At 43.0% G+C, this 26,635-nt stretch overlaps 2 protein-coding genes across 3 annotated transcripts in view; one reads left to right on the top strand and one right to left on the bottom strand.

Moving 5' to 3' along the window:
- NTHL1 (nth like DNA glycosylase 1) overlaps nt 1-26,635 on the bottom strand; it is a 199,205-nt gene that overhangs the window by 101,851 nt on the left and 70,719 nt on the right. The gene's annotated exons all lie outside the window — the stretch shown is intronic.
- Nucleotides 6,102-21,606, top strand: LOC144785060 (uncharacterized). Its single transcript, XM_078664173.1, has 5 exons — nt 6,102-6,425; nt 10,884-10,919; nt 17,122-17,559; nt 20,540-20,755; nt 21,252-21,606. The coding sequence occupies exons 3-5, from the start codon at nt 17,122-17,124 to the stop codon at nt 21,534-21,536; spliced, it is 939 nt and encodes a 312-aa protein (XP_078520299.1). The 5' UTR covers nt 6,102-6,425; nt 10,884-10,919; the 3' UTR covers nt 21,537-21,606.

Raw genomic sequence — 26,635 nt, 5'->3', positions numbered from 1 at the left:
CAATTACACTAACGTTAAATAAAACAAACAAAAAAAAAAAAACTTTGCTTTGTCAGTTCCGAGCTAACTCTTATGTGCGCTTAAGCGAGTTGGCCAGGGAAGTCTACTGGCGCGCCAATGTCGAAACTCCATTTGCATACACATTCAAACATTCACACTTCCAATTCGCGCACATCAGCTAGTGTGACTTTTCCTTGGGGCAAGGGAAGGACTGCGAGCCGGGTGTTAGCTCGACAACAACAACAAACTCCCCCCCCCAAAAAAAAAAAAGACTAACAGTAGAAACGTGATGTTTTTTCGCTAAACTTAAACAATCCCACTGAACGTAAATACGAACATTAGAAACGTGATTGTTTTTTAACAAAACTTATTTACTTTACATAACCAGGCCTAGTATTTCACAATTTTGCGGTACAGCGTAGTATGTAACATCGGCCTATTCTACTTCGACGCTTGTACAGACTACAGATTTTCGATGTTGCCTTCAGGGAAAAATTTCCGATGTGGCCTTCTTTTGGATAACCACCATATTTCTTATACACACACATTAAGGGACGCATCCGCAGCAGCCTCACCCTCACTCACCCTCACCCTCACTCACCCTCAACCCCTCATGCTATATTTAAGGGTAATTTGGTGCAGACAGTTCAAGACGAATTCCAGTAAGGGAGAAAATGTCGTCTGGAAACGTTATGTTTTTAGAACAAAACTCCTATACTTTACATACCATGCCGTACACACAACGACAACAATCCCAGCATTTACAATTACCCACAGACACATTCAAGGTCCGCATCCTCAGCAATGCTCACTATTTTTATAGTAAAAATAACAACACAACTTTGATGGAAAATAAATCAGCTCAGAACATTTCGCCACACCTATCGCTACATTTATGTATTGGCAAACAAAATTATCTACCATCTTTCTAATTCGCCAAATGTATTTTAACGTTGCCACACACACATTAATGGAGGCATGCTCACCCTCAATCACCCTCACCTTCAACCTCTCACCTACCCTCACCCTCACTCACCCTCAACCCCTCACCCTCACTAACTCTCAAACCCTCAATCACCCTTACCCTCACTCACCCTCAATACTTCACCTTCACTAACACTCAACCCCTCACTCACCCTCACTCTCACCCTCACTCACACTCAACACATCAGCCTCACCCTCACCCTCACTCACCTTCAATCCCTCATGCCAGTTTTAAGGGTAACTTTGAGCTGACAGTTCAAGTCCAATTACAGTAATGGAGAAAATGGCGTCTGGTAACGTGATGGTTTTTTGACAAAAGTCCTATAGTCACTCACCCTCAACGCCTCACCCAAAACATCTCACCTTCAATCAACATCACGTCTCACCATCCCTCACCCTCAACACCTCACCCTCAACCCCTCACCCTCAACCACTCACCCTCAACCATTCACCCTCAACTACTCATCCTCACTCACCCTCCCTCACCCTCAACCCCTCACCCACACCCTCAACACTTCACCCTAAACACCTCACTCACCCTCAACCCCTCCCCCTCCCTCCCCCTCACCCTTACTCACCCTCAACACCTACCTCACTCACCCTCAACCCCTCACCCTCACTAACTCTCAAACCCTCAATCACCCTTACCCTCACTCACCCTCAATACTTCATCTTCACTAACACTCAACACCTCACTCACCCTCACTCTCACCCTCACTCACACTCAACACATCAGCCTCACCCTCACCCTCACTCACCTTCAATCCCTCATGCCATTTTTAAGGGTAACTTGGAGCTGACAGTTCAAGTCCAATTACAGTAATGGAGAAAATGGCGTCTGGTAACGTGATGGTTTTTAACAAACGTCCTATAGTCACTCACCCTCAACGCCTCACCCAACACCTCACCTTCACTCAACATCACGTCTCACCATCCCTCACCCTCAACACCTCACCCTCAACCCTTCACCCTCAACCACTCACCCTCAACCATTCACCCTCAACTACTCATCCTCACTCACTCTCTCACCCTCAACCCCTCACCCACACCCTCAACACTTCACCTTAAACACCTCACTCACCCTCAACCCCTCCCCCTCCCTCCCCCTCACCCTTACTCACCCTCAACACCTACCTCACTCACCCTCAACCCCTCACCCTCACTAACTCTCAAACGCTCAATCACCCTTACCCTCACTCACCCTAAATACTTCACCTTCACTAACACTCAACCCCTCACTCACCCTCACTCTCACCCTCACTCACACTCAATACATCAGCCTCACCCTCACCCTCACTCACCTTCAATCCCTCATGCCATTTTTAAGGGTAACTTGGAGCTGACAGTTCAAGTCCAATTACAGTAATGGAGAAAATGGCGTCTGGAAACGTGATGGATTTTTAACAAAAGTCCTATAGTCACTCAACCTCAACGCCTCACCCAATACCTCACCTTCACTCAACATCAACATCAACATCTCACCATCCCTCACCCTCAACACCTCACCCTCAACCCCTCACCCTCAACTACTCACCCTCAACCATTCACCCTCAACTACTCATCCTCACTCACCCTCCCTCACCCTCAATCCCTCACCCACACCCTCAACACTTCACCCTAAACACCTCACTCACCCTCAACCCCTCCCCCTCCCCCTCACTCCCACTCACCCTTACTCACCCTCAACACCCCACCATCACTAACCCTCAACCCCTCACCCTCACTAACTCTCAATCCCTCAATCACCCTTACCCTCACTCACCCTCAATATCTCACCCTCACTAACACTGAACACCTCACTCACCCTCACTCTTACCCTCACTCACACTCAACACCTCAGCCTCACCTTCACTCACCCTCACCCTCAACGCCTCATGCCATTTTTAAGGGTATCTTGGAGCAGACAGTCACCCTCAACGCCTCACCCAACACCTCACCTTCACTCAACATCACGTCTCACCATCCCTCACCCTCAACACCTCACCCTCAACCCCTCACCCTCAACCACTCACCCTCAACAATTCACCCTCAACTACTCACCCTCACTCACCCTCCCTCACCCTCAACCCCTCACCCACACCCTCAACACTTCACCCTAAACACCTCACTCACCCTCAACCCCTCCCCCTCCCTCCCCCTCACCCTTACTCACCCTCAACACCTACCTCACTCACCCTCAACCCCTCACCCTCACTAACTCTCAAACCCTCAATCACCCTTACCCTCACTCACCCTCAATACTTCACCTTCACTAACACTCAACCCCTCACTCACCCTCACCCTCACTCACACTCAACACATCAGCCTCACCCTTACCCTCACTCACCTTCAATCCCTCATGCCATTTTTCAGGGTAACTTGGAGCTGACAGTTCAAGTCCAATTACAGTAATGGAGAAAATGGCGTCTGGAAACGTGATGGATTTTTAACAAACGTCCTATAGTCACTCACCCTCAACGCCTCACCCAACACCTCACCTTCACTCAACATCAACATCTCACCATCCCTCACCCTCAACACCTCACCCTCAACCCCTCACCCTCAACCAATCACCCTCAACCATTCACCCTCAACTACTCATCCTCACTCACCCTCCTTCACCCTCAACCCCTCACCCACACCCTCAACACTTCACCCTAAACACCTCACTCACCCTCAACCCCTCCCCCTCCCCCTCACTCCCCCTCACCCTTACTCACCCTCAACACCCCACCATCACTAACCCTCAACCCCTCACCCTCACTAACTCTCAATCCCTCAATCACCCTTACCCTCACTCACCCTCAATATCTCACCCTCACTAACACTGAACACCTCACTCACCCTCACTCTTACCCTCACTCATACTCAACACCTCAGCCTCACCTTCACTCACCCTCACCCTCAACGCCTCATGCCATTTTTAAGGGTATCTTGGAGCAGACAGTTCTATTTTAATTACAGTAAGGTCGAAAATGGCGTCTGTAAACTTTATGTTTTTTACAAAAAAATCCTATAGTCTACATACCATGCCGTACACAGACACCGACAACAATTCCACCATTTAAAATTACCCACAGCCACATTCAAGGGCCGCATCCTGAGCAATGCTCATTACTTTTTATACTAAAAATAATACAACTTTGATGTCAAATACATCAGCTCATAACATTTCGCCACACCTGTCACTCACCCTCACTCTCACCCTCACTCACACTCAACACCTCAGCCTCACCCTTACCCTCACTCACCTTCAATCCCTCATGCCATTTTTAAGGGACACTTGGAGCTGACAGTGCAAGTCGAATTACAGTAAGGGAGAAAATGGCGTCTGGGCACGTGATGTTTTTTTAACAAAACTCCTATAGTCACTCACCCTCAACGCCTCACACAACACCTCACCTTCACTCACCATCAACATCTCACCCTCACTCACCCTCAACACCTCACCCTCAACCCCTCAATCCCAACCCTCACCCCCAACCCCTCACCTTCAACCCCTCACCCTCACTCACCCTCCCTCACCCTCAACCCCTCACCTACATCCTCAACACTTCACCCTAAACACCTCACTCACCCTCAACCCCTCCCCCTCACCCTCACTCACCCTCACCCTCACTCACCCTCAACACCTCACCATCACTAACCCTCAACCCCTCACCCTCACTAACTCTCAATCCCTCAATCACCCTTACCCTCACTCACACTCAATATCTCACCCACACTAACACTGAACCCCTCACTCACCCTCACTCTTACCCTCACTCACACTCAACACTTCAACCTCACCCTCACTCACCCTCACCCTCACCCTCAACTCCTCATGCCATTTTTAAGCGTAACTTGGATCAGACAGTTAGAGTCAAATTACAGTAAGGTCGAAAATGGCGTCTGTAAAGGTTATGGTTTTTAACCAAAACTCCTATAGTCTACATACCATGCCGTACACACACACCGACAACAATCCCACCATTTATAATTACACACAGCCACATTCAAGGGCCGCATCCTCAGCAATGCTCACGAATTTCATATTAAAATTAACAACACAACTTTGATGGCAAATATTGTATCCAGCCTCTGACCCATTCAGCATCATACATCAGCTCATAACATTTCGCCACACCTGTCTCTACATTTATGTATTGGCAAACAAAATCATCGACCATCTTTCTCATTCTCCCACTGTATTTCTACGGTGACACTCACACATTAATGGAGGCATCTGCAGCAATGTTCTGTATTTTCATACTAAACATAAACGCCACAACTTTGAGCCTGTATATTACAAGACTTACATTAAGGGACGCACCCGCAGCGAAATTCTGTATTTACAACACGTACACACACAGCCAAAATTATCCTAGCATTTAAAACTACCCACAGACACATTTAAGGGCCACTTACGCAGCAATGTTCACGATTTTCATAATAAAACGAAGAACACAACTTTTATGGCAAATATTGCATCCGGCCTCTGACCCGTTCAGCACCACACCTGTCTTTACATTTCTTTTTTGCCAAACAAAATCATCGACCATCTTTCTCATTCACCCACTGTATTTTCACGTTGCCACACACACATTAATGGACGCATCCGCAGCAATTTTCAGTATTTTCATACTAAACATAAACGCCACAACTTTGAGCCAGTATATTACAAGAGTTGTATGTTTAAAAGTGAAACTTTGTATACTTTGGATGCTTTATATATGCCATTTTTAAGTGTAACTTCGAGCAGACAGTTGAAGTCTAATTACACTAACGTAAAAAAAAAAGGCCCTTTGCTTTGTCAGTTCCGAGCAAAATCTTATGTGGGCTTAAGGGAGTTGCCCAGGGAAGTCTACTGGCGCGCCAATGTCGAAACTCCATCTGCATACACATTCAAACATTCACACTTCCAAGTCGCGCACATCAGCTAGTGTGACTTTTCCTTGGGGCAAGGGAAGGACTAAAAGCTTTGATCCTTTCTTAAACCAAAAAAAAAAAAAGATTCTTGCATCGTTACCCCCTATTTAAGCAGAGGGACGGGTCACTTTAAGTCATACTCTCTTTTTACCTGCGAGGACAGAACTTCGACTTACAGAACGGCGCTGTACTTGCTGCTATCGACCAACAGCCACTGAAAAATTACGGCATTCAATCTTAGAACGTAAGTGCATGCAAGTTTTATTTCTATACATCTAAGGGACAGTATTGATACATTTACTTGCGTTTATTAGAACTGTTACTATATCAACATTGCACCTGTGTTAAATTATTCTGCGACATGTTTGTTTGCAAATCTACATTTTCTATGGTAATACTTAGCAAAGGACTACGTAATTTCTCAAACAGGTCATACCTTTGTTTAAACCAACCGATACATATTGTTTTTTTTATCGTTATCTCTTGTAGGTTATTGGTACGCTTTCAACATTTCCTTGATAGGGGGAAAGAAACTGCGCACCAACATATATCATGTAAGTACAGCCAACTGTTCACTCTTCTACACAATTTTTACTTCCGTTCCTAACACTCCGACTCGCCACACAGAACATTCCTTCCAATAATTCAAGGCACAACATAAGTTTGACACACACCCATTCATTCTTATATTTAATGCAACACAGTAACTACTCCTAATTACAACATGACACACACACCTTTTTACGTCTGTTACTATTACCTTTTCACGCACACACGGTTAAGAACACATACTATATAACACGCACGGCGAATTGAGTGCAACCACAACAGAACACTCCTTACGATTTTTGTCACAGCTTCACAGCAATACAGTAAACAGGATGATCGGACTGAACAGTGAACAGAGCTCCAGCTTACACTACTCACACACACCTTGTCAGATTATCTTTCAATATTACACGCATACCGCTTGCATTCTCAGATTAAATGTAACACAGTAACCAGTGCAAGTTACAAGATGACACATACGCACCCTTTTTTTTACATCTATTAGTATTAACTTTTCACGCACACACTGTTAGGAACACATACTATATCACACGCACGCCGAAATGAGTGCGACCACATTAGAACACTCATTACGCTTTCATTGACAGCTTCATAGCAAGACAGTAAACTGGATGATCGGACTCAAGAGTGAACAGAGCTGCATCTTACACTAATCACACACAGCCTGTCACATTAGGCAAAACACTGACTGCCACCCTTATACAGCACGTGCGACTCAAACGCAATCTAAGATCATAGCACTTCGCCACTACAGCACCAAACTTTCAGGCACAACTTCAAATTGCACATTTATTTGCACGCAAACAGGCTACACTTTACAACATTCACCCGCAGCTTTACTGGCACACAGTAAGTAATCCAAGTTACTAGCTGACACACGAAAACAGCCGCTCGTACAACTACTAGTATTACCTTTCCACAAACACACATCCAATAACACATTAGCCAGGATTTGCGGCCTACAAAAATAAACACTTCACTTTACAGTTACTACACTATTCCCAGGCACATTGTATCATTAGGGAGAATAGTACAGCCATAAACCGTTCGCAACACTTCGCCACACCACAACAAAATTTTCATACACACATTCCACGAACAAGGGCACTTTCACACACACCCTCTATTACATGGCTACTCACAATCTTTCTCTCAGGGGCCAAATTTAATGTTTACTTTGTGTCCAAGGACCGCATCGGTGGGGGCAGGGTCAGTGGTTAAGGGTCGGGGCTACAGCAACAACATAAAACTGGCCATGAGGTTAATCACAGGACCCTGCAGCCGAAGGCTTCGTCCACTGAGCCCTCCCGGCATACACATAATTTTCTCGCTCTCTTTCTCTCTTCGTCTCCCTCCCTCTCTATAGCACACTAATCACACACACCCTGTCACATTAGGCAAAACACTGCATCTTACACTAATCACACACAGCCTGTCACATTAGGCAAAACACTGACTGCCACCCTTATACAGCACGTGCAACTCCTACGCAATGTAACATCATAGCACTTCGCCACTACAGCACCAAACTTTCAGTCAGAACTTCTAATTGCACATTAATTTGCACGTAAACAGGCAACACTTTACAACATTTACGCAGAATGCATTCATTCGCAGCTTTACTTGCACAGTTAGTAATCCAAGTTACAAGCTGACACACGGAAACAGCCGCTCGTACAACTACTAGTATTACATTTTCACAAGCACACATCCAATAACACATTAGCCAGGATTAGCTGCCTACCCAAAAAAAAACTTGACCTTACACTTAATACACTATTCACAGGCACATTGGAACATTAGGGGGAATAGTACAGTCATAATCCGTTCGCAACACTTCGCCACACCACAACAAACTTTTCATACACACAATCCACGATCAAGGGGACTTTCGCCCACACCCTCTATTACATGGCTACTCACAATCTTTCTCGCAGGTGAAACATTTACTGTTTACTTTGTGTCCAAGGACCGCATCGGTGGGGGCAGGGTTAGTGGTTAAGGGTCGGGGCGACAGCAACAACATAAAACTGACCATGAGGTTAATCACAGGACCCTGCAGCCGAAGGCTTCGTGCACTGAGCCCTCCCGGCATACACATAATTTTCTCGCTCTCTTTCTCTCGCGGTCTCCCTACATCTCTATAGCTCTCTCTCCCTCTCTATAGCTCCCCCTCCCTCTCTCCTGTCTTCCTCTGTCTCACTCTAACTGTGTTCCTCCCTCTGTCTCACTCCCCCTCTCTTCTTCCTCCTCTCTCCCTCCCTCTCCGTCTCCCTCCCTATCACCCTGCATCTCACTCACTTTCTCTTCCTCACCCTCCATTTCCCTTCCTTTCCCTAACTTTCCCTTCCTCTCTGTCTTTGTACATAACTCTCCATTTGTCTCCCCTTTACTCCCTCTCTATCTTTCTACATTACTTGCACACTAACTGGGTACACTTTCAATATTACACGCACACCGCATTCATTTTCATATTCAATGCAATATAGTAAGTAATCTAAGTTACACGATGACACACACACACATTTTTCGGTACGTCTCGCACTATTAACTCTTCACGCACACACTCACTCCCTCTCCATCCCCAACAACAATTCCAGCTTTTAAAACTACCCACAGACACATTCAAGTCCCACATCCTCAGCAATTCTCAACTATTTTCCTAATACAAATAACGACACTACTTTAAGGGGGTCGCTATTTTTTGAAGCCTCACACACACACTCACCCTCACTTACCCGCAACGCCTCACCCTCACTCACCCTCACCCTCACTCACACTCACCACCTCACCCTCACCCTCACTTACCCTCAACGCATCACCCTCAGTCACCCTTAACAGCTCTCCCTCACTCACCCTCAACGCCTCTCCCTTCCTCACCCTCACCCTCACTCACCCTCAACGCCTCACCCTCACCCACCCTCATTCTCACTCACCTTCAGTCACCCTCAACACCTCACCCTCACTCACCCTCAACGCCTCGCCCTGCCTCACCCTCCCTCACCCTCACCCTCAGCCTCACTCACCCTTACTCACCCTCACCCACCCTCACGCTCATCCTCACTCACCCTCACTTACCCACACTCACCCTCAGTCACCCTCACTCAACCCCTCACCCTCACTCACACTCACTCAACCTCTCACTCAACACCTCACTCTCACTCACCCTCAACACCTCACTCACCTTCAATTTCACTCACCCTCAATTTCACTCACCCTCACTCATCCTCAACACTTCCCCCACCCTCACTAGCCCTCAACACCTCACACACACACCCTCAACACTTCTCCCTCAACTCCTCACTCACCCTCACTCTCACTCAACACTTCAACACCTCAGCCTCAGCCTCACCCTCACCCTCACTCACCCTCAACACCTCACTCACCCTCAACACCTCATTCTCACTCACCCACACTCACCCTCATCCTTACTCACCCTCAACTTCTCACCCTCACTCACCCTCAATCTCTAAGCCTAACCTACCTTCACTCACCCTCAACCCCTCACCCTCACTCACACTCACCCTCACTCAACCTCATGCTCACTCACCCTCATGATCACTCACCCTCAACACATCATCCTCACTCACCCTCACCATCACTCACCCTCAAACCGTCACCCTCACTCACCCTCACCCTCACTCACCCTCAATACCACTCACCCTCACTCACCCTCATCCCCTCCCCCTCACTCACCCTCACCCTCAACACCTCACCTCACTAACACTCAACACCTCACCCTCACACCCTCAACATTTCACCCTCACTCACCCTCAACCCCTCACCCACACTCACCCTCTCTCTCCCTCTCTAGCTCCCCCTCCCTCTCTCTTGCCTTCCTCTTTCTCACTCTAACTTTGTTAATCCCTCTGTCTCCCTCCCCCTCTCTCTCCCTCCCTCCATCCCCGTCTCCCTTCCTATCACTCTCCCTCTCACTCCCTTTCCCTTCCTCTCACTCCATTTTCCTTCCTTTCCCTCACTTTCCCTCCCTCTCCCTCACTCTCCATCTCCCTCACTCTCCCTCCCTTTTACTCCCTCGGCATTTCCCTCCCCTTCACTCCCTTTCTGTCTTTGTACATTACTTGCACACTAACTGGGTACACTTTCAATATTACACGCACACCGCATTCATTCTCAGATTCAATGCAACACATTAACCAGTCCAAGTTACAAGATAACACACACACACATTTTTTTACGTCTCTCAGTATTAACTTTTCACGCACTCACTCACTCTCTCTCTGTCCCCCTTTTCCTCCCACTCCCTCTCTCTCCCTCTATCATCTCACCCTGCCTGTGTGCCAGCCGTGGCGCATACACTCACAGCAGCACTAGAGCTCTTAACAGGTCTTTAAAAGACTATTTACATGCTAATGTGCCCTTTATGGGAAAAATTCGATAAAATATCTTCTAAACATTATGTATTTTTTTTCTCCTTTCAGATTATTAAAACAACAACAAAAGAAACAGAAGTTAAGGTAAATACTACTTTGCCACTTAGTTTAAAATTTGTTAAAAGTTCATACCTTACAGTCCCCAAAAATATTTGTTAGTTCACAAACCTTCTTAATTTACATTTGTTGATAACAACATTTCAGTATAACTTAGAAGATGCAGAGATGCTTGAAAGCAAGTTACCATCAAGGGAATAGCAAATTTAATAGCAAATCACAAGGTAAGCAATGCTTACCAAATAGTGCTTTTGCTGTCTTGCACAATTTATGCAAGCCAGTAACTACTTGGAACTCTAATGATCTGCATTATATAATGGACCGTGGGGACGCTTTATATCTACAAATGCATTCTATTAACAAAGAAACACTTATGCATCCAGATGACCTGCCAAGGTATATAGACCACAATCAAGAGATATATTCACTTTTGCTACGGAACGCTTACTACGGTGATGTCCTTAAACGTTTTGATAAAGCCTACCCAGATATTAGCACAGCATTAAATGTTACTATTAATAAGCACTGTGGTGTTCTACTTTGTATGAATGTTTATGTAATAGCTATTTTCAAACATATGCAATCATACTTTGTATTTGATTCACATAGTAGGGACCATGAAGGCATGCCTCATTCAAACGGAACATGTGTTACAATTGCATTTAATTCGTTTGAAGGCCTAATTCAATATGTTATGAAACTAGCATATAACTTTACACATCAGGCTGAGCAATGTGTCCAATTTGAATTAACACCAATAGATATAAAAGTCATTCAAAGGAAATCCTTTACAAAAGCACTTACTGTGCACAAAAAAAATAGTCACCTACCGCAAGAAAGAAAAATTTGGGTACATACTACTGAATGTACTCCTAATCAGACGATAACATCAACATCAATGTCTTCTGATGATTTACTGAATAAAAGTAAGGGAGGGAATAGCAATAGTAATCATTTAGCACAATTACCAGGTAAGAGTAAAGCTATACAGGGAACAAATAAACAGTCTCGGAAAAGAAAAAGGGATTCAAGTACATGTCCAACTAAAGTTGTACAAAGAAAAAAAGTTAATACAGCTGAAGAAGACATTACCAACAGTCAACTAAGTGCTACTGATAATAACATCCCCATCTTCACGCAGGGCCAAAGACAGAAACGAGGTAAACAAATCCATACAATCATTCGCAAATTCCACCGGGAAATATTGCATGGGCCAGAGTACATTTGTACTCTTTGCAATCAACTGTGGCATAAACAAACGTTGCTAAATATACGCAGTGTTAGCCAATCTGAAATTTTCAACAAGTGTAACATTAGTAACAAGAAAACCAATTTTATTTGTAAGACTTGCTATTATTACATTCGCAAAAACAAAATACCACCATGTTCTATTGTAAATGGCATGGGCTTCCCAAATGTACCAGTTGAATTAGAATTATATGATTTAGAAGAAAGATTAGTTTCACCTAGGATACCATTCTTACAAATTCGGAGTCTGCCACGCGGTTTTCAAAAATCATTATCAGGTGCAGTAGTTAATGTACCTGCAGATGTTATGACAACTGTTACAATTTTACCAAGGCAAATTAATGACGCCATGACAATCCCAGTGAAATTAAAAAGGAAATTAATCTATAAATCATATACACATTATGAGAATATTAGACCAAATACAGTAAAAAAGGCAGCTACTTGGCTAGCTAAAAATAGTACAATGTTTAATGAATATGGTGTTACGATTAACCCTGACTGGGAGTATATACCTCCAGAAATAGAATCTCACAATGAGACTTCTGAGACAAACAATTCATCTGATAGTTCTGACAACATAGAAGCTGGGAATTTGGATACTATGTTAACAAATGAAACTATTACTAGTAATTCGCTGAATGTGTTAAGTTTCGCTCCAGCTGAACATAACACGCCAAGAGGTTTATATGAGGATAAAGATTCAGAGTTTTTGGCTTTCCCTACTATTTTTTGTGGTGAACGAAGGCCTAACAATAAGGAAAGACACATACCGGTACATTATAGTACTATTTGCCAAGCAGAGTTAAGGAGTTATGATAGAAGAGTCGCTAAATCTATTAGTAATTTGTTTTTTAAACTGAAGAAATTACATATTAAGCAGATCCATGGTAAAATCAACATTTCCATCAGAAAACATTTTACAGATGGAAATAAAATAACTGCTAAAGACATTAAATGTAATATTGCCAATGTTTTACAGTTTAATGAGGGGTACAAAGTATTAAAAACTATACGCAGTTCACCTCCATATTGGGAAGGTTGCAAAAAAGATATTTTTGCAATGATAAGGCAACTTGGCATACCCACTTTCTTTTTGACTTTATCTGCTGCTGAAACAAAATGGCACCATTTAATAAATATACTATTGAGAGTTAGAAACTTAAAGGAATGTACAGAGGAAGAATTCTTAAACATGTCTTGGGAAACTAAAAGTAAATTAATACAAGAAGATCCAATAACATGTGCAAGACAGTTTGACTATCAAGTTAGGAAATTCTTTAATTGTGTTTTGCTGAATGGCACTAATCCAATTGGGGAAATAGTAGACTACTTTTACAGAGTCGAATTCCAACAAAGAGGTTCTCCACATATACATGCATTACTCTGGGTAAACAAAGCACCATTGTATGGTGTTTCACCAGTCGAAGAAGTCAATAGCTTTATTGACAAATATATCACTTGTCATAAGTCTGAGAACCCTGTTTTACAACCGTTAATAAATCTACAAAGGCATGGTCACACCAAAAATTGCAGACGTAAACAGCAACGGACATGCAAATATCAATATCCCAAATATCCAATGTCAAGAACGCTCATATTAGAGCCATTAACACTTGAGGAGACAAATAACCAATGGCAAGATAATATGAAAATAATACATGAAGCTATGAATAATACTACTTTTAATACACTTTCTTTTGAGGAATTTTTAGACTTCATTAAAATGGATGATAAAGAATATATTACTTCTATACAAACTAGCTTACAAAAAACAACTATTTTTTTAAAAAGAACACCAGGCGAATGCTTCATCAATAACTACAATAGTACTCTTTTAGAAGCTTGGCGAGCAAACATAGACTTGCAGTTTATACTAGACCCTTATGCTTGTGCAGTCTATATTATCTCATATATCAGTAAATCGCAAAGAGGAATTAGCAAACTTCTAGCGCAAGCTGCTAAAGAGGTAACAAGCAATAGTAATATCAAAGATCAACTTAAACACATAGGAAACAAATTCCTCAACTGCACAGAAATTAGTGCTCAAGAAGCAGCATATCTAATTCTTCAAATACCATTACGGAAAAGCTCACGATCATTTGTATTTATTAATACTAGCCGTCCAGAGAAAAGAACTTATTTAATGCGTGATATCGAAACTATTAATAACTTGCCCGAAAATTCAACTGACATTCAATGTGAAAATATTATTATTAAGTACTGCAAACGGCCACAATCATTAGAGATGTGCACGTTAGCAGACTATGCGGCTAATTTCAACTATGTGAAGAAAAAAACACATGGGAAAGAAATAAATGATTGCGAAGATTTACTTGCAGAACAAAACTTTTACAGCTCAGATGAGGAAGAATTAGAAATAGAATGTAGTCACGGAAATAAACAACAAAAGAAACAGAATTATGATTATGCTTTAAATAAGCGCAGACAAGGGAAAATAATACGCTTTTGCAGATTTAGCAAAAATAATGAACCAGAAGAGTATTATAGAGAAATATTAATGTTGCACTATCCATGGAGGGAAGAAGAAAAAATACTAATCAACAAGGAAACTTACTATGATAGGTATCTGGAAGTTAAAACATTTGTTGACACACAACTAAAAATCTATAACAAACAGCATGGCGAAGTTACAAACATTATTCATGAACAGTGTCATGAAAATGTAATTTCACCTCCTCTATCACCAACTGTTAATATACAGACAGAAGACCAAAATCCAGAACATAATAATAGATATGATTTGGCTCTAGATTTAGGAATTAGAACTACAACTGAAGAACAAAGCTCAACTAACGTTATTTTACCCAATGAAAAATACCAACAACTTATGCAAAACTTAACGGAAGAACAACTTAAATTTGTTTACCATAACTTGCATTGGTTTAAAACTACAAGCACTCCATGCTATACTTTTTGCACTGGAGGGGCTGGTGTTGGGAAAAGTTTTGTAATATCTGCACTATATCAAACTTTACTACGCTACTATAACACTAAGGCCGGTGAAAATCCAGATAATGTTTATATCTTACTTACTGCTCCAACAGGAAAGGCTGCCCATAATATTAATGGCAAAACACTGCATAGCACTTTCAAAATACCTGTGTCGCAAAGTTTGACTTATAAACAACTGAGTCATGAACATAGAACTGCTCTACAAATGGAAATGATGCATGTTAGAGTTGTTATTATTGATGAAATTTCAATGGTAGGACACAATATGTTGAATTTTATACATAACAGGCTTCAAGAAATTAAATCATCTAATGAACCATTTGGAGGAATTTCTATTTTAGCCATTGGTGACTTTTACCAATTAAAACCTGTATTTGACAGATACATTTTTCAGGATTCTACACAAATGTATGGTCCTTTAAGTGCTAACTTATGGAAAGAACATTTTAAAATTTTTGAATTAACAAAAATTATGCGCCAAAAAGAAGATCTACAATTTGCTGAATTACTAAACCGATTGAGAGAAGGCAAGCATACTGAAGAAGATATTTCACAAATTAAGCAAAGGGAAATACAACCTGATGAGACTTTATTAGAAACAATTCCATATATCATGTCAACTAATCTAGAAGTTAATGAAATTAACCAAAAGGTTTTAGAACAACATTGCAAAGATTATCCAGTCTACATAACTGTAGCAAGCGATACCGTCAGTTCAGATTTGTCTGAAAATGTGAAAAAAACGATTCTTAAGCAACTGCCCAAAGATCCACAGAAAACAATGGGCCTTTCACATACATTACACATTGCCTTACAACTTCGTTATGATTTAAGTTGCAATGTGGATGTCAATGATGGTTTAACAAATGGCGCAACTGGTGTTGTACAATTAGTTGAATTGATTAACAATACACCTATTATTGTTTGGTTGTTATTTGACAATCCCACTATAGGACAAACAACCAGACAACAATATAAACACTTATTTCATTCACAAATACAAAATACATGGACACCAATACATGCTATAGCTAGACATTTCCAATACACTAAAAAATTTATTACCATTATACGGAAGCAATTTCCTTTACGCCAAGCATCAGCACGCACTATACATCGCACACAAGGTGCAACTCTCGAACCACTTTATATACACTTTAATAACAGCAAGATTCATCATTTGCATTATGTTGCTATTAGCAGGGCAAAATCAATACAAAATGTATATGTACACAATTTTGATGAACGTAAAATTGTAGTACATCCACAAGTTAATGAGGAAATGCACAGATTAAGGACAGAAATGCCACTTGAAATACATATCCCACAGTTACATACATACAGTGCACATTTCAATATCATTGCACACAATATAAGATCACTACAGAAAAATGTTTCATCTATGGTAGCGGATAGGAATATATTACAAGCAGACATTATTTGCTTAACTGAGATCAACACTACAAGAAATGCTACAGCTAATGATTTCACGATAGAACAATATCATCACATTATATTTGATAAATTTCATACATACAACACAAACCATGGAATGATTATGTACTACAAAAAAGATTTATTTATATTGCCTATTTATGAGACACTTGAAGGGATAGACATTTTACATTTTACTCTACAGATTGATAACACAGATTACCTTATTATTATTTTATACAAACCACCCCTAAAAAGTATAACTTCTCTTTTTGATTTCATCACAAATATTACGGATTTTTACCCCACACACAAATTCATTATTATAGGGGATTTCAATGTGGATGTATCTCAACAAAATGCAAACAGCAAGCAATTACTTGGATTCTTTGAAACAAAATTACAATGTCAACAACTCATTAACAGTTACACAACTAACTACCAATCCATTTTAGATCATATATATACAAATGTCCAACTACACAACTATGGTACTTTAGAATGCTATTACAGTGATCATAAAGCAATATGGGTTTGTATTTAACATGTTATATCACATTTTCTATTTCAGATGATGTCTATTGAAGAAATAATGAACATTAATACCGATGACAACAAACCATACCAGAAACCAATAAGAGTTAATGTCATCAACTGCTCAGGGAAAACTACGTACAAAAATGCTAAACAAGAGCAGAAAATTTTATTCCATTTGGCTTTAGCAGATAAAACTGGAACAATAAAATGTACTTGTTACCAAGAAAATTTATATGAGCAAACGAAAAATAACTGTGGACTACTGATACGAAACTTTATTATCAAAAACAAAACAATTTTAATTACAAAACAAACTAAAGTAACCAAATTTCCCGCAATGGCAATCGAGGATGGCCTGATCCAACAAGCAAACAACATTTTGCATCCGCCTGCACCATCGGCTTCTCCCATCAAGGAAATAAAACGGGCAAGTCTAAAAAGCCTGATGACCGTTTCAGGGACAATAATTGCCGTAAGTATGAACACAAACATGTCATCATGTCAACTAAAAAAAAATATTGTCTCGCATTTGAAAAGTTGGACTTATTAGTATTGTAAATGACATATCTTATGTATTTTTTACTTTTTAAAATTGCAAGTCTAAATAGCACACCTATGTCATGTGACAGGCAGACCTGCCCTTAGGGCAGGTATGCTTGCCACATGGCACCTGTGCCTTTTTTGGGGGTGCCAGAGGGTGTCAAAGTGACACCCCCTGCACCCTTCTGAATTCTTTAATTACCGATTCGGTAAATACCAAATCGGTAATGCCTAATCATTCCTATGGGCTTCAAAGCCCATAGGAATGAATGAGCATTACCTATTCGGTATTTACCGATTCGGTAATTAAAGAATTGTTAAGGATTCGGTAACGAATACAGATGTTGGGACCTACATACCATTTACCTATTTTTAAATACCGAATCGGTAGGATTCGGTATTTCAAAATAGGTAAATGGGATTTACCTACATCGGGCCCTTAGTAACTTCACTAACAAGCTCAAAAAAGGTTGCATTATACACTCTTTCACACTATGTAGAAAGTAAGAGTTTTGGGAAATATAATAGGCCAGTGCTTTGGGGTATACTACAAATTCAAGTACTCTCCACAAAGCCATTTTTTACAAAAAATTATGCAATATGGTAGAAAGGATGTTCATTTGGGTCGTGAAATATAATACATTATATTGCCATTCATACAACGCACTAGTACTATGTGTTTTTACTGTCACTATTTTATAGAATTGTTCTTTTTGGGTTTACCAAAAGAACGCAAAGACTGTCTTTACATCAATGCCTCACCCTCAGTCACCCTCACTCACCCTCAACACCCCACCCTCACTCTCCCTCAACACCTCACCCTCAACAATTCACCCTTAATGCCTCACTCACCCTCAATCTCACTCACCCTCAATCACCCTCAACACCTCCTCCTCACTCACCCTCAATCACCCTCACTAGCCCTCAACACCTCCCACTCAAAAACTCTACCCTTCTCCCTCAACTCCTCACTCACCCTCACTCTCACTCAACACCTCAACACCTCAGCCTCACCCTCAACATCAATCACTCACCCTCACTCACCCTCATCATTACTCACCCTCAACTTCTCACCCTCACTCACCCTCAACACCTCACCCTCACTCACCCTCAACACCTCACCCTCAACAATTCACCCTTAATGCCTCACTCAGCCTCAATCTCACTCACCCTCAATCACCCTCAACACCTCCCACTCACTCACCCTCACTCACCCTCACTAGCCCTCAACACCTCCCCCTCAAAAAGTCAACACTTCTCCCTCAACTCCTCAGTCACCCTCACTCTCACTCAACACCTCAACACCTCAGCCTCACCCTCAACACCTCACCCTCACTCAATCAATCACCCTCACTCACCCACACTCACACTCATCCTTACTCACCCTCAACTTCTCACCCTCAATCTCTCACCCTCAACACTCCCTCACTCTCACTCACCCTAAACACCTCACCCTAACTCAGCCTCACTCACACTCACCCTCACGTAACACCTCATCCTCACTCACCCTCAACCCCACCCTCACTCACCCTAACCCTCACTCACCCTCAACACCTCACCCTCAATCACTCACCCTCACCCTCACCCTCACTCATGTCATCATATGTACTAAAAAAAATGCATAGTTGGCTTACACACACAGTACACCTTTAGTAACTTCATTAACAATTAAAAAAAAAAACGCATTATACACTCTTTCACTCTATGTAGAAAGTACGCGTTTTGAAAACTATAATATGCCAGCGCTTTGCTGTATACTACAAATACAAGCCATTTTTTGCAATAAATATTGCTATCATTTAGGAAGGATGTTCATTTGGGTCGCTAAATATAATACATTATATGGCCATTCATACAACGCACTAATAATATGTGTTTTTACAGTCACTATTTTATACAATGCTTACTTTTTCTTTAGGAAGAGAACGCAAACACTGTGTTTACCTCAATGCCTCACCCTTAGTCACCCTCACTCATCCTCAAAACGTCACCCTGACTCACCCTCAACACCTCACCCTCAACACTTCAGCCTCAACGCCTCACTCACCCTCAATCTCACTCACCCTCAATCACACTAAACTCCTCACCCTAACTCACCCTCACTAGCCATCAACACCTCCCCCTCAAAAACTTAACCCTTCTCCCTCAACTCCTCAGTCAACCTCACTCTCACTCAACACCTCAGCCTCACCCTCACTCACCCTCAACACCTCACCCTCACTCAATCACTCACCCTCACTCACCCACACTCACCCTCATCCTAACTCACCCTCAACTTCTCAACATCAATCACCCTCAATCTCTCACCCTCAACTCCTCACCCTAAATGACACTCACTCAGCCTCACTCACACTCACCCTCATCCTTACTCACCCTCAACTTCTCACCCTCACTCACCTTCAATCTCTCACCCTCACCCTCTCACCCTCACTCACCCTCACTCACCCTCACTTACATTCACCCTCACCCTCACGTAACACCTCATCCTCACTCACCCTCACTCACCATCAACTCCTCACCCTCACTCACTCACAATCAACACCTCACACTCTATAACTCACCCTCACCCTCACTCATGTCATCATGTCTACTTAAAAAATGCATAGTTGACTTACACACACATTACACCTTTAGTAACTTCAATAACTAACTCAAAAAAATTAGAATTATACACTCTTCACACATAGTAGCAAGTATGACTTTTGAAAACTATAAGATGGCAGTGCTTTGGTGTATACTACAAACACAAGTACTCTCTACAAAGCCATTTTTTGCAATAAACAATTCAATCTTTTAGAAAGGATGTTCATTTGGGTCGTTAAATATGATACATTATATTGCCTTTCATACAAGGCACTAGTAATATGTGTTTTTACAGTCACTATTTAATAGAATGCTTTGTTTTTGTGTAGGAAGAGGACGCAAAGACTGTGTTTATCAATGGGCAAGATACCTCACTCAAATCGATTACAATAAAAGATGCAACTGATGATATAAAAGTGACACTGTGGAGAGAAGCGTCACTATTTAAAATACATCTTGGCAAATATGTTACCCTGACTCACGTCACTGTACATGAATTCAATTGCCAAAAAATATTGAATACAACGCGCCATAGCAAAATGGAGGTAAGCACAACAAACAAAACTTTTGGCAATTATCTCTTCTCAGCCACTCTTGGACTTTCACCCAGTCTTGCCCTTTCACCCACTCTGCCCCTTGCACCCACTCTGGACCTTTTACCCACTCGGGACATTTCACCCACTTGGGACCTTTCACCCACTCGGGAGCTTTCACCCACTCGGGAACTTTCACCCACTCGGGACCTTTCAACAACTCTGGCCCTTTCACACACTCTAGGCCTATCACCCACTCTAGACTTATCACCCACTCTAGACTTATCACCCACTCTAGACCTATCACCCACTCTCAACCTATCACCCACTCTCAACCTATCACCCACTCAAACCCTATCAACAACAGGGACCCTTTTACCTACTCAGTCCATTTCACCCAATGTGGCCCTTTCAACCACTCTGTCCCTTTCACCCACTATAGGCCTTACACAAAACATAAAGTATACAAATTTAAAAACTAATTGTTGCTTTTGTTTTCTCTCAACAGGTAACAGCCCCACCAGAGGAAAAGATGGACATTCAAATTTATGGTGTTGAAAGCTCTACAGAGCAAAATAGTATTATCACAATAAAAGTGACAAACACAGACGAATATCAATCTATGCCCATCGAAAACCAGATCTTAATTAAATGGTTTATGTTAGATGAGGAAGTTGACAACATCGGAGATGCCCTTGTCCATTTTTTGCCACAAACTTTTGAAGTTGTCTTTTGTAATGGCCAAATCATAAAGATTCTGAAAGAAAAAGACGATGAAATATGTTCTGACTAAATTTTGCATGTTGCCAGGATATCTTATTTTTGTACAAAGTTAAACAATAAATATTTGTGTTTTTTTTTTAAAAAATAAAAAAGTGTGGAATACAAATTTTACAACTTCTATGGTAATTTTTGCTATACAAAAGGCAAATTATAAGTAATACGCTCAATTTATACAACATAGTCACACCCACATACAACATTCAGCCAATCCATTTGACATTACAAAAACATATACAAAATACACATACTTTGTAGCTTGCACGCACTACAGTAGTATGTATGAATGAGACTGTTGTTGTGCTAAATACGCCTGTGCTGGTGCCGAGTTATGCTGTGTTGTTGCTCAATGTTACTGTGGGGGGCCGAATGATAAGGTGGTATTGCTGCGTGTTGCATTGGTGGACATCACAAATTAGGTTGTTGGGAGAATTGCAACTGTTGTTGGGATGAGTTATGCTGTGGTGGTAATAGTTGAACACTAACAAACCACAACTCATCATCAACACATCACAACAACAGCATTAGGAAGCACCACACTAACATCACTCATCAACACACCAACATCACTCTACACCACCACAACAGCATCATTCTACAACAACAACATACAAAAACACAAACACACTTTACATTTAAATAACTAGTCACACTCACATTTGCCAATCACACCCTCACTCACACTCACTCACCCTCAACTCATCACCCACCCTCAATTACACTCACTCACCCTCAACACCTCACCCTCACTCTCCCTCAACACCTCACACTCACTCACCCTCAACACATCACCATCACCCTCACCCACCTTCACTCACCATCAACACCTCACCCTCACTCACCCTCACTCACCCTCAACACCGCACCCTCAAACCCTCAATCACCCTCACTCTCAACACCTCTCCCTCACTCACCCTCAACGCCTCACCCTCACTCACCTTCAGCCCCTCACCCTCACCACCTCACCCTCAATCACCGTCATCCTCACTCACACTCAAGACTTCATCCTCACTCACCCTCAACACATCTGCCTCAATAACCCTCAACCACACTTACCCTCAACGCACTATCACACTAAAACAACACACAAACACTTACCACCACTGCACCACTTCACTCACCCTCAACACCTCACCCTTAAACTCTCACTCACACTCACTCTCACTCATCCTCAATAACACACAACACCTCAACCACACTCAGCCTCAAATCCTCAATAACACTCAGCCCCTCACCCTCACTCACCCTCAACACCTCACCCTCAATCACACTCAACACCTCACCCTCACTCATCCTCACTCACCCTCACTCATCCTCAACATACTATCACACTAAAACAACACACAAACACTTACAACCACAGTAACACTTCACTCACACTCAACACCTCACCCTTAACCCCTCACTCACCCTCACTCTTAACCATCCTCAATCACCCTCAACACATCACCCTCAACGCCTCACCAACACTCACCCTCAGCCCCTCACCCTCAGCTTCAACACGTCACCCTCACTCACCCTCAACACCTCACCGTCACTCACCCTCAACAACTCATCATCAACACATCACTCACCCTCACTCTCACTCATCCTCAATACTATCAACACCTCACCCTCAATACCTCACTCACCCTCAGTCCCTCACCCTCACTCACCCTCAACTCCTCACCATCAACACCTCACCCACACTCATCCTCACTCACCCTCAACAACTCACCATCAACACCTCACCCTCATACTCACTCACCCTCAACACCTCACCCTCATTCACCCCCACTCACCGTCAACACACTATCACACTACAACAACAAACAAATACTTACCACCACAGCAACACTTCACTCACCCTCAACACCTCACCCTTAACTCCTCACTCACCCTCAATCTCACTCATCATCAATCACCCTCAACACCTCACCCTCACTCACCTTCAGCCCCTCACCCTCACCACCTCACCCTCAATCACCGTCATCCTCACTCACACTCAAGACTTCATCCTCACTCACCCTCAACACATCTGCCTCAATTACCCTCAACCACACTTACCCTCAACACACTATCACACTAAAACAACACACAAACACTTACCACCACTGCACCACTTCACTCACCCTCAACACCTCACCCTTAAACTCTCACTCACACTCACTCTCACTCATCCTCAATAACACACAACACCTCAACCACACTCAGCCTCAAATCCTCAATAACACTCAGCCCCTCACCCTCACTCACCCTCAACACCTCACCCTCAATCACACTCAACACCTCACCCTCACTCACCCTCACTCATCCTCACTCACCCTCACTCATCCTCAACATACTATCACACTAAAACAACACACAAACACTTACAACCACAGTAACACTTCACTCACACTCAACACCTCACCCTTAACCCCTCACTCACCCTCACTCTTAACCATCCTCAATCACCCTCAACACATCACCCTCAACGCCTCACCAACACTCACCCTCAGCCCCTCACCCTCAGCTTCAACACATCACCCTCACTCACCCTCAACACCTCACCGTCACTCACCCTCAACAACTCATCATCAACACATCACTCACCCTCACTCTCACTCATCCTCAATACTATCAACACCTCACTCTCAATACCTCACTCACCCTCAGTCCCTCACCCTCACTCACCCTCAACTCCTCACCATCAACACCTCACCCACACTCATCCTCACTCACCCTCAACAACTCACCATCAACACCTCACCCTCATACTCACTCACCCTCAACACCTCACCCTCATTCACCCTCACTCACCGTCAACACACTATCACACTACAACAACAAACAAATACTTACCACCACAGCAACACTTCACTCACCCTCAACACCTCACCCTTAACTCCTCACTCACCCTCAATCTCACTCATCATCAATCACCCTCAACACCTCACCCTCAACACCTCACTGTCATACTCACTCACCCTCAAAACATCACCCTCATTCACCCTCACTCACCGTCAACACACTATCACACTACAACTACAAACAAACACTTTCCACCACAGCAACACTTCACTCACCCTAAACACCTCACCCTTAACTCCTCACTCACACTCACTCTCACTCATCCTCAATCACCCTCAACACCTCACCCTCACTCACCCTCAACGCCTCACCCACACTCACCCTCACACCCTCACCCTCAGCACCTCACTCTCTCTCACCCTCAACGCCTCACCCTCAACGCCTCACCCACACTCACCCTCAGCTCCTCACCCTCAGCCTCAACACCTCACCCTCACTCACCCACAACGCCTCACCCTCAGTCAACCTCAACACATCACTCACCCTCACTCTCACTCATCCTCAATCACACTCAACACCTCACCCTCAACACCTCACTCACCCTCAGCCCCTCACCCTCACTCACCCTCAACTCCTCACCCTCACTCATCCTCACTCACCCTCAACACCTCCCCCTCATTCTCACTCACTCTCACCCTCATACTCACTCACCCTCAACACACTATCACACTACAACCACACACAAACACTTACCACCACAACACCACTTCAATCACGCTCAACACCTCCCCCTCAACCCCTTACTTACCCTCACTCTCACTCATCCTCAATCACCCTCAACACCTCACCCTCACTCACCCTCAACGCCTCACTCACCCTCATAGCCTCACCCACCCTCAACGCCTCACACTGACTCACCCTCAATCTCACTCACCCTCAACGCCTCACCCTCACTCACCCTCAACACCTCACCCTCACTCACCCTCAACACACTATCACACTACAACCACACAAAAAAATAATTACCACCACAGCACCACTCATCACCACTGCAGCAAACAAAGGTCATACAATAAAAACATGTACGCTTTTAACAGTCACACACACAACAACAGCTATCAATGGCCACTTTCACCAGGCATACACACACAACAGTCATCAGTACTGCAGTACTATGTCTAAATGAGACTGTTGGTGTGCAAAATACGGATGTGGAAGTGCAGAGTGATGCAGTGTTGTTGCTCAATGGTACTGTGGGGCTGCAGAAAGATAAAGTGGTATTGCTGCATGTTGCATTCGTGGACATCAGTGATGCCATTGTTGGGAGAAGTGCAAATGTTGTGGTGCTGAGTTATGCTGTGGTGGTAATTATTAAACACCAACACAGCACCACTCATCACTAGCACAGAACAACACATCACAACTACAGCATTACTAAGCACCACACACTCACATGCCCACACGCTCACACACCCCCACCCTCACACACATCCACACTCACACACTCTCACACATCCTCGCACACCCACTCACATTCTCAATAAGCCTCATAGCCTCACGCTCGCCAACAATCACTCACCCTCACCCTCACACCGTCACCCTCACACCATCATCCCCTCACCCTCAACACCTCACCCTCACTCACCATCAACACACTATCACACTACAACCACACACAAACACTTACCACCACAGCACCACTCATTACCACTACAGCATTACTCAGCAGACAAACGACATACAATCCAAACATGTGCGCTTTTAACAGGCACACACACTAATAGCTAGCAATGGACACTTTCACAAGGCGTACACACACAACAGTCATCAGTGCATCCTTTCACCATGCATACACCCACACAAACAGCCATCAATCCACGCTTTCAACAGTCACACACACCACCAGCCTGAAGTGCACGCTTTAGAACAACTTTTTGTACGTTGCACACACAATTACAGCTATACAAGCATGCTTTGGTGCTGTACAGTACTGCAGTTCTATGTCTAAATGAGACTGGGGGAGTTCTAAATACGGCTCTAGTGGCAAAGAGTGATGATCTCATGTTGCTCAATTGTAGTGTGGGGGTGCCGAATGTTAATAATGTGCTATTGCTGCCGAAATGGACATAAGGGATGCCGTGCAAGAGAAAATTACTACACACAAGGCAAGTGCGACCGAAAAACACGTACGGCAAAACGAAACTCAATCCATGCCAAAGAATAAAACTAAATAGCAGCCATTGATAAAATACTAAACACACTCTAATGAGAGGAGCCAGACAGATAATACGTGCGAGCAAAGCAAGACCGAAAACAATAATTACATTAACATCAATAAAA

Source organism: Lissotriton helveticus, chromosome 10 (genome assembly GCF_964261635.1).
Source record: "Lissotriton helveticus chromosome 10, aLisHel1.1, whole genome shotgun sequence".
Lineage (NCBI taxonomy): Eukaryota > Metazoa > Chordata > Amphibia > Caudata > Salamandridae > Lissotriton > Lissotriton helveticus.
Note: the sequence above shows the minus strand (reverse complement) of the source record. Positions and strands in the feature narration are given on the sequence as shown.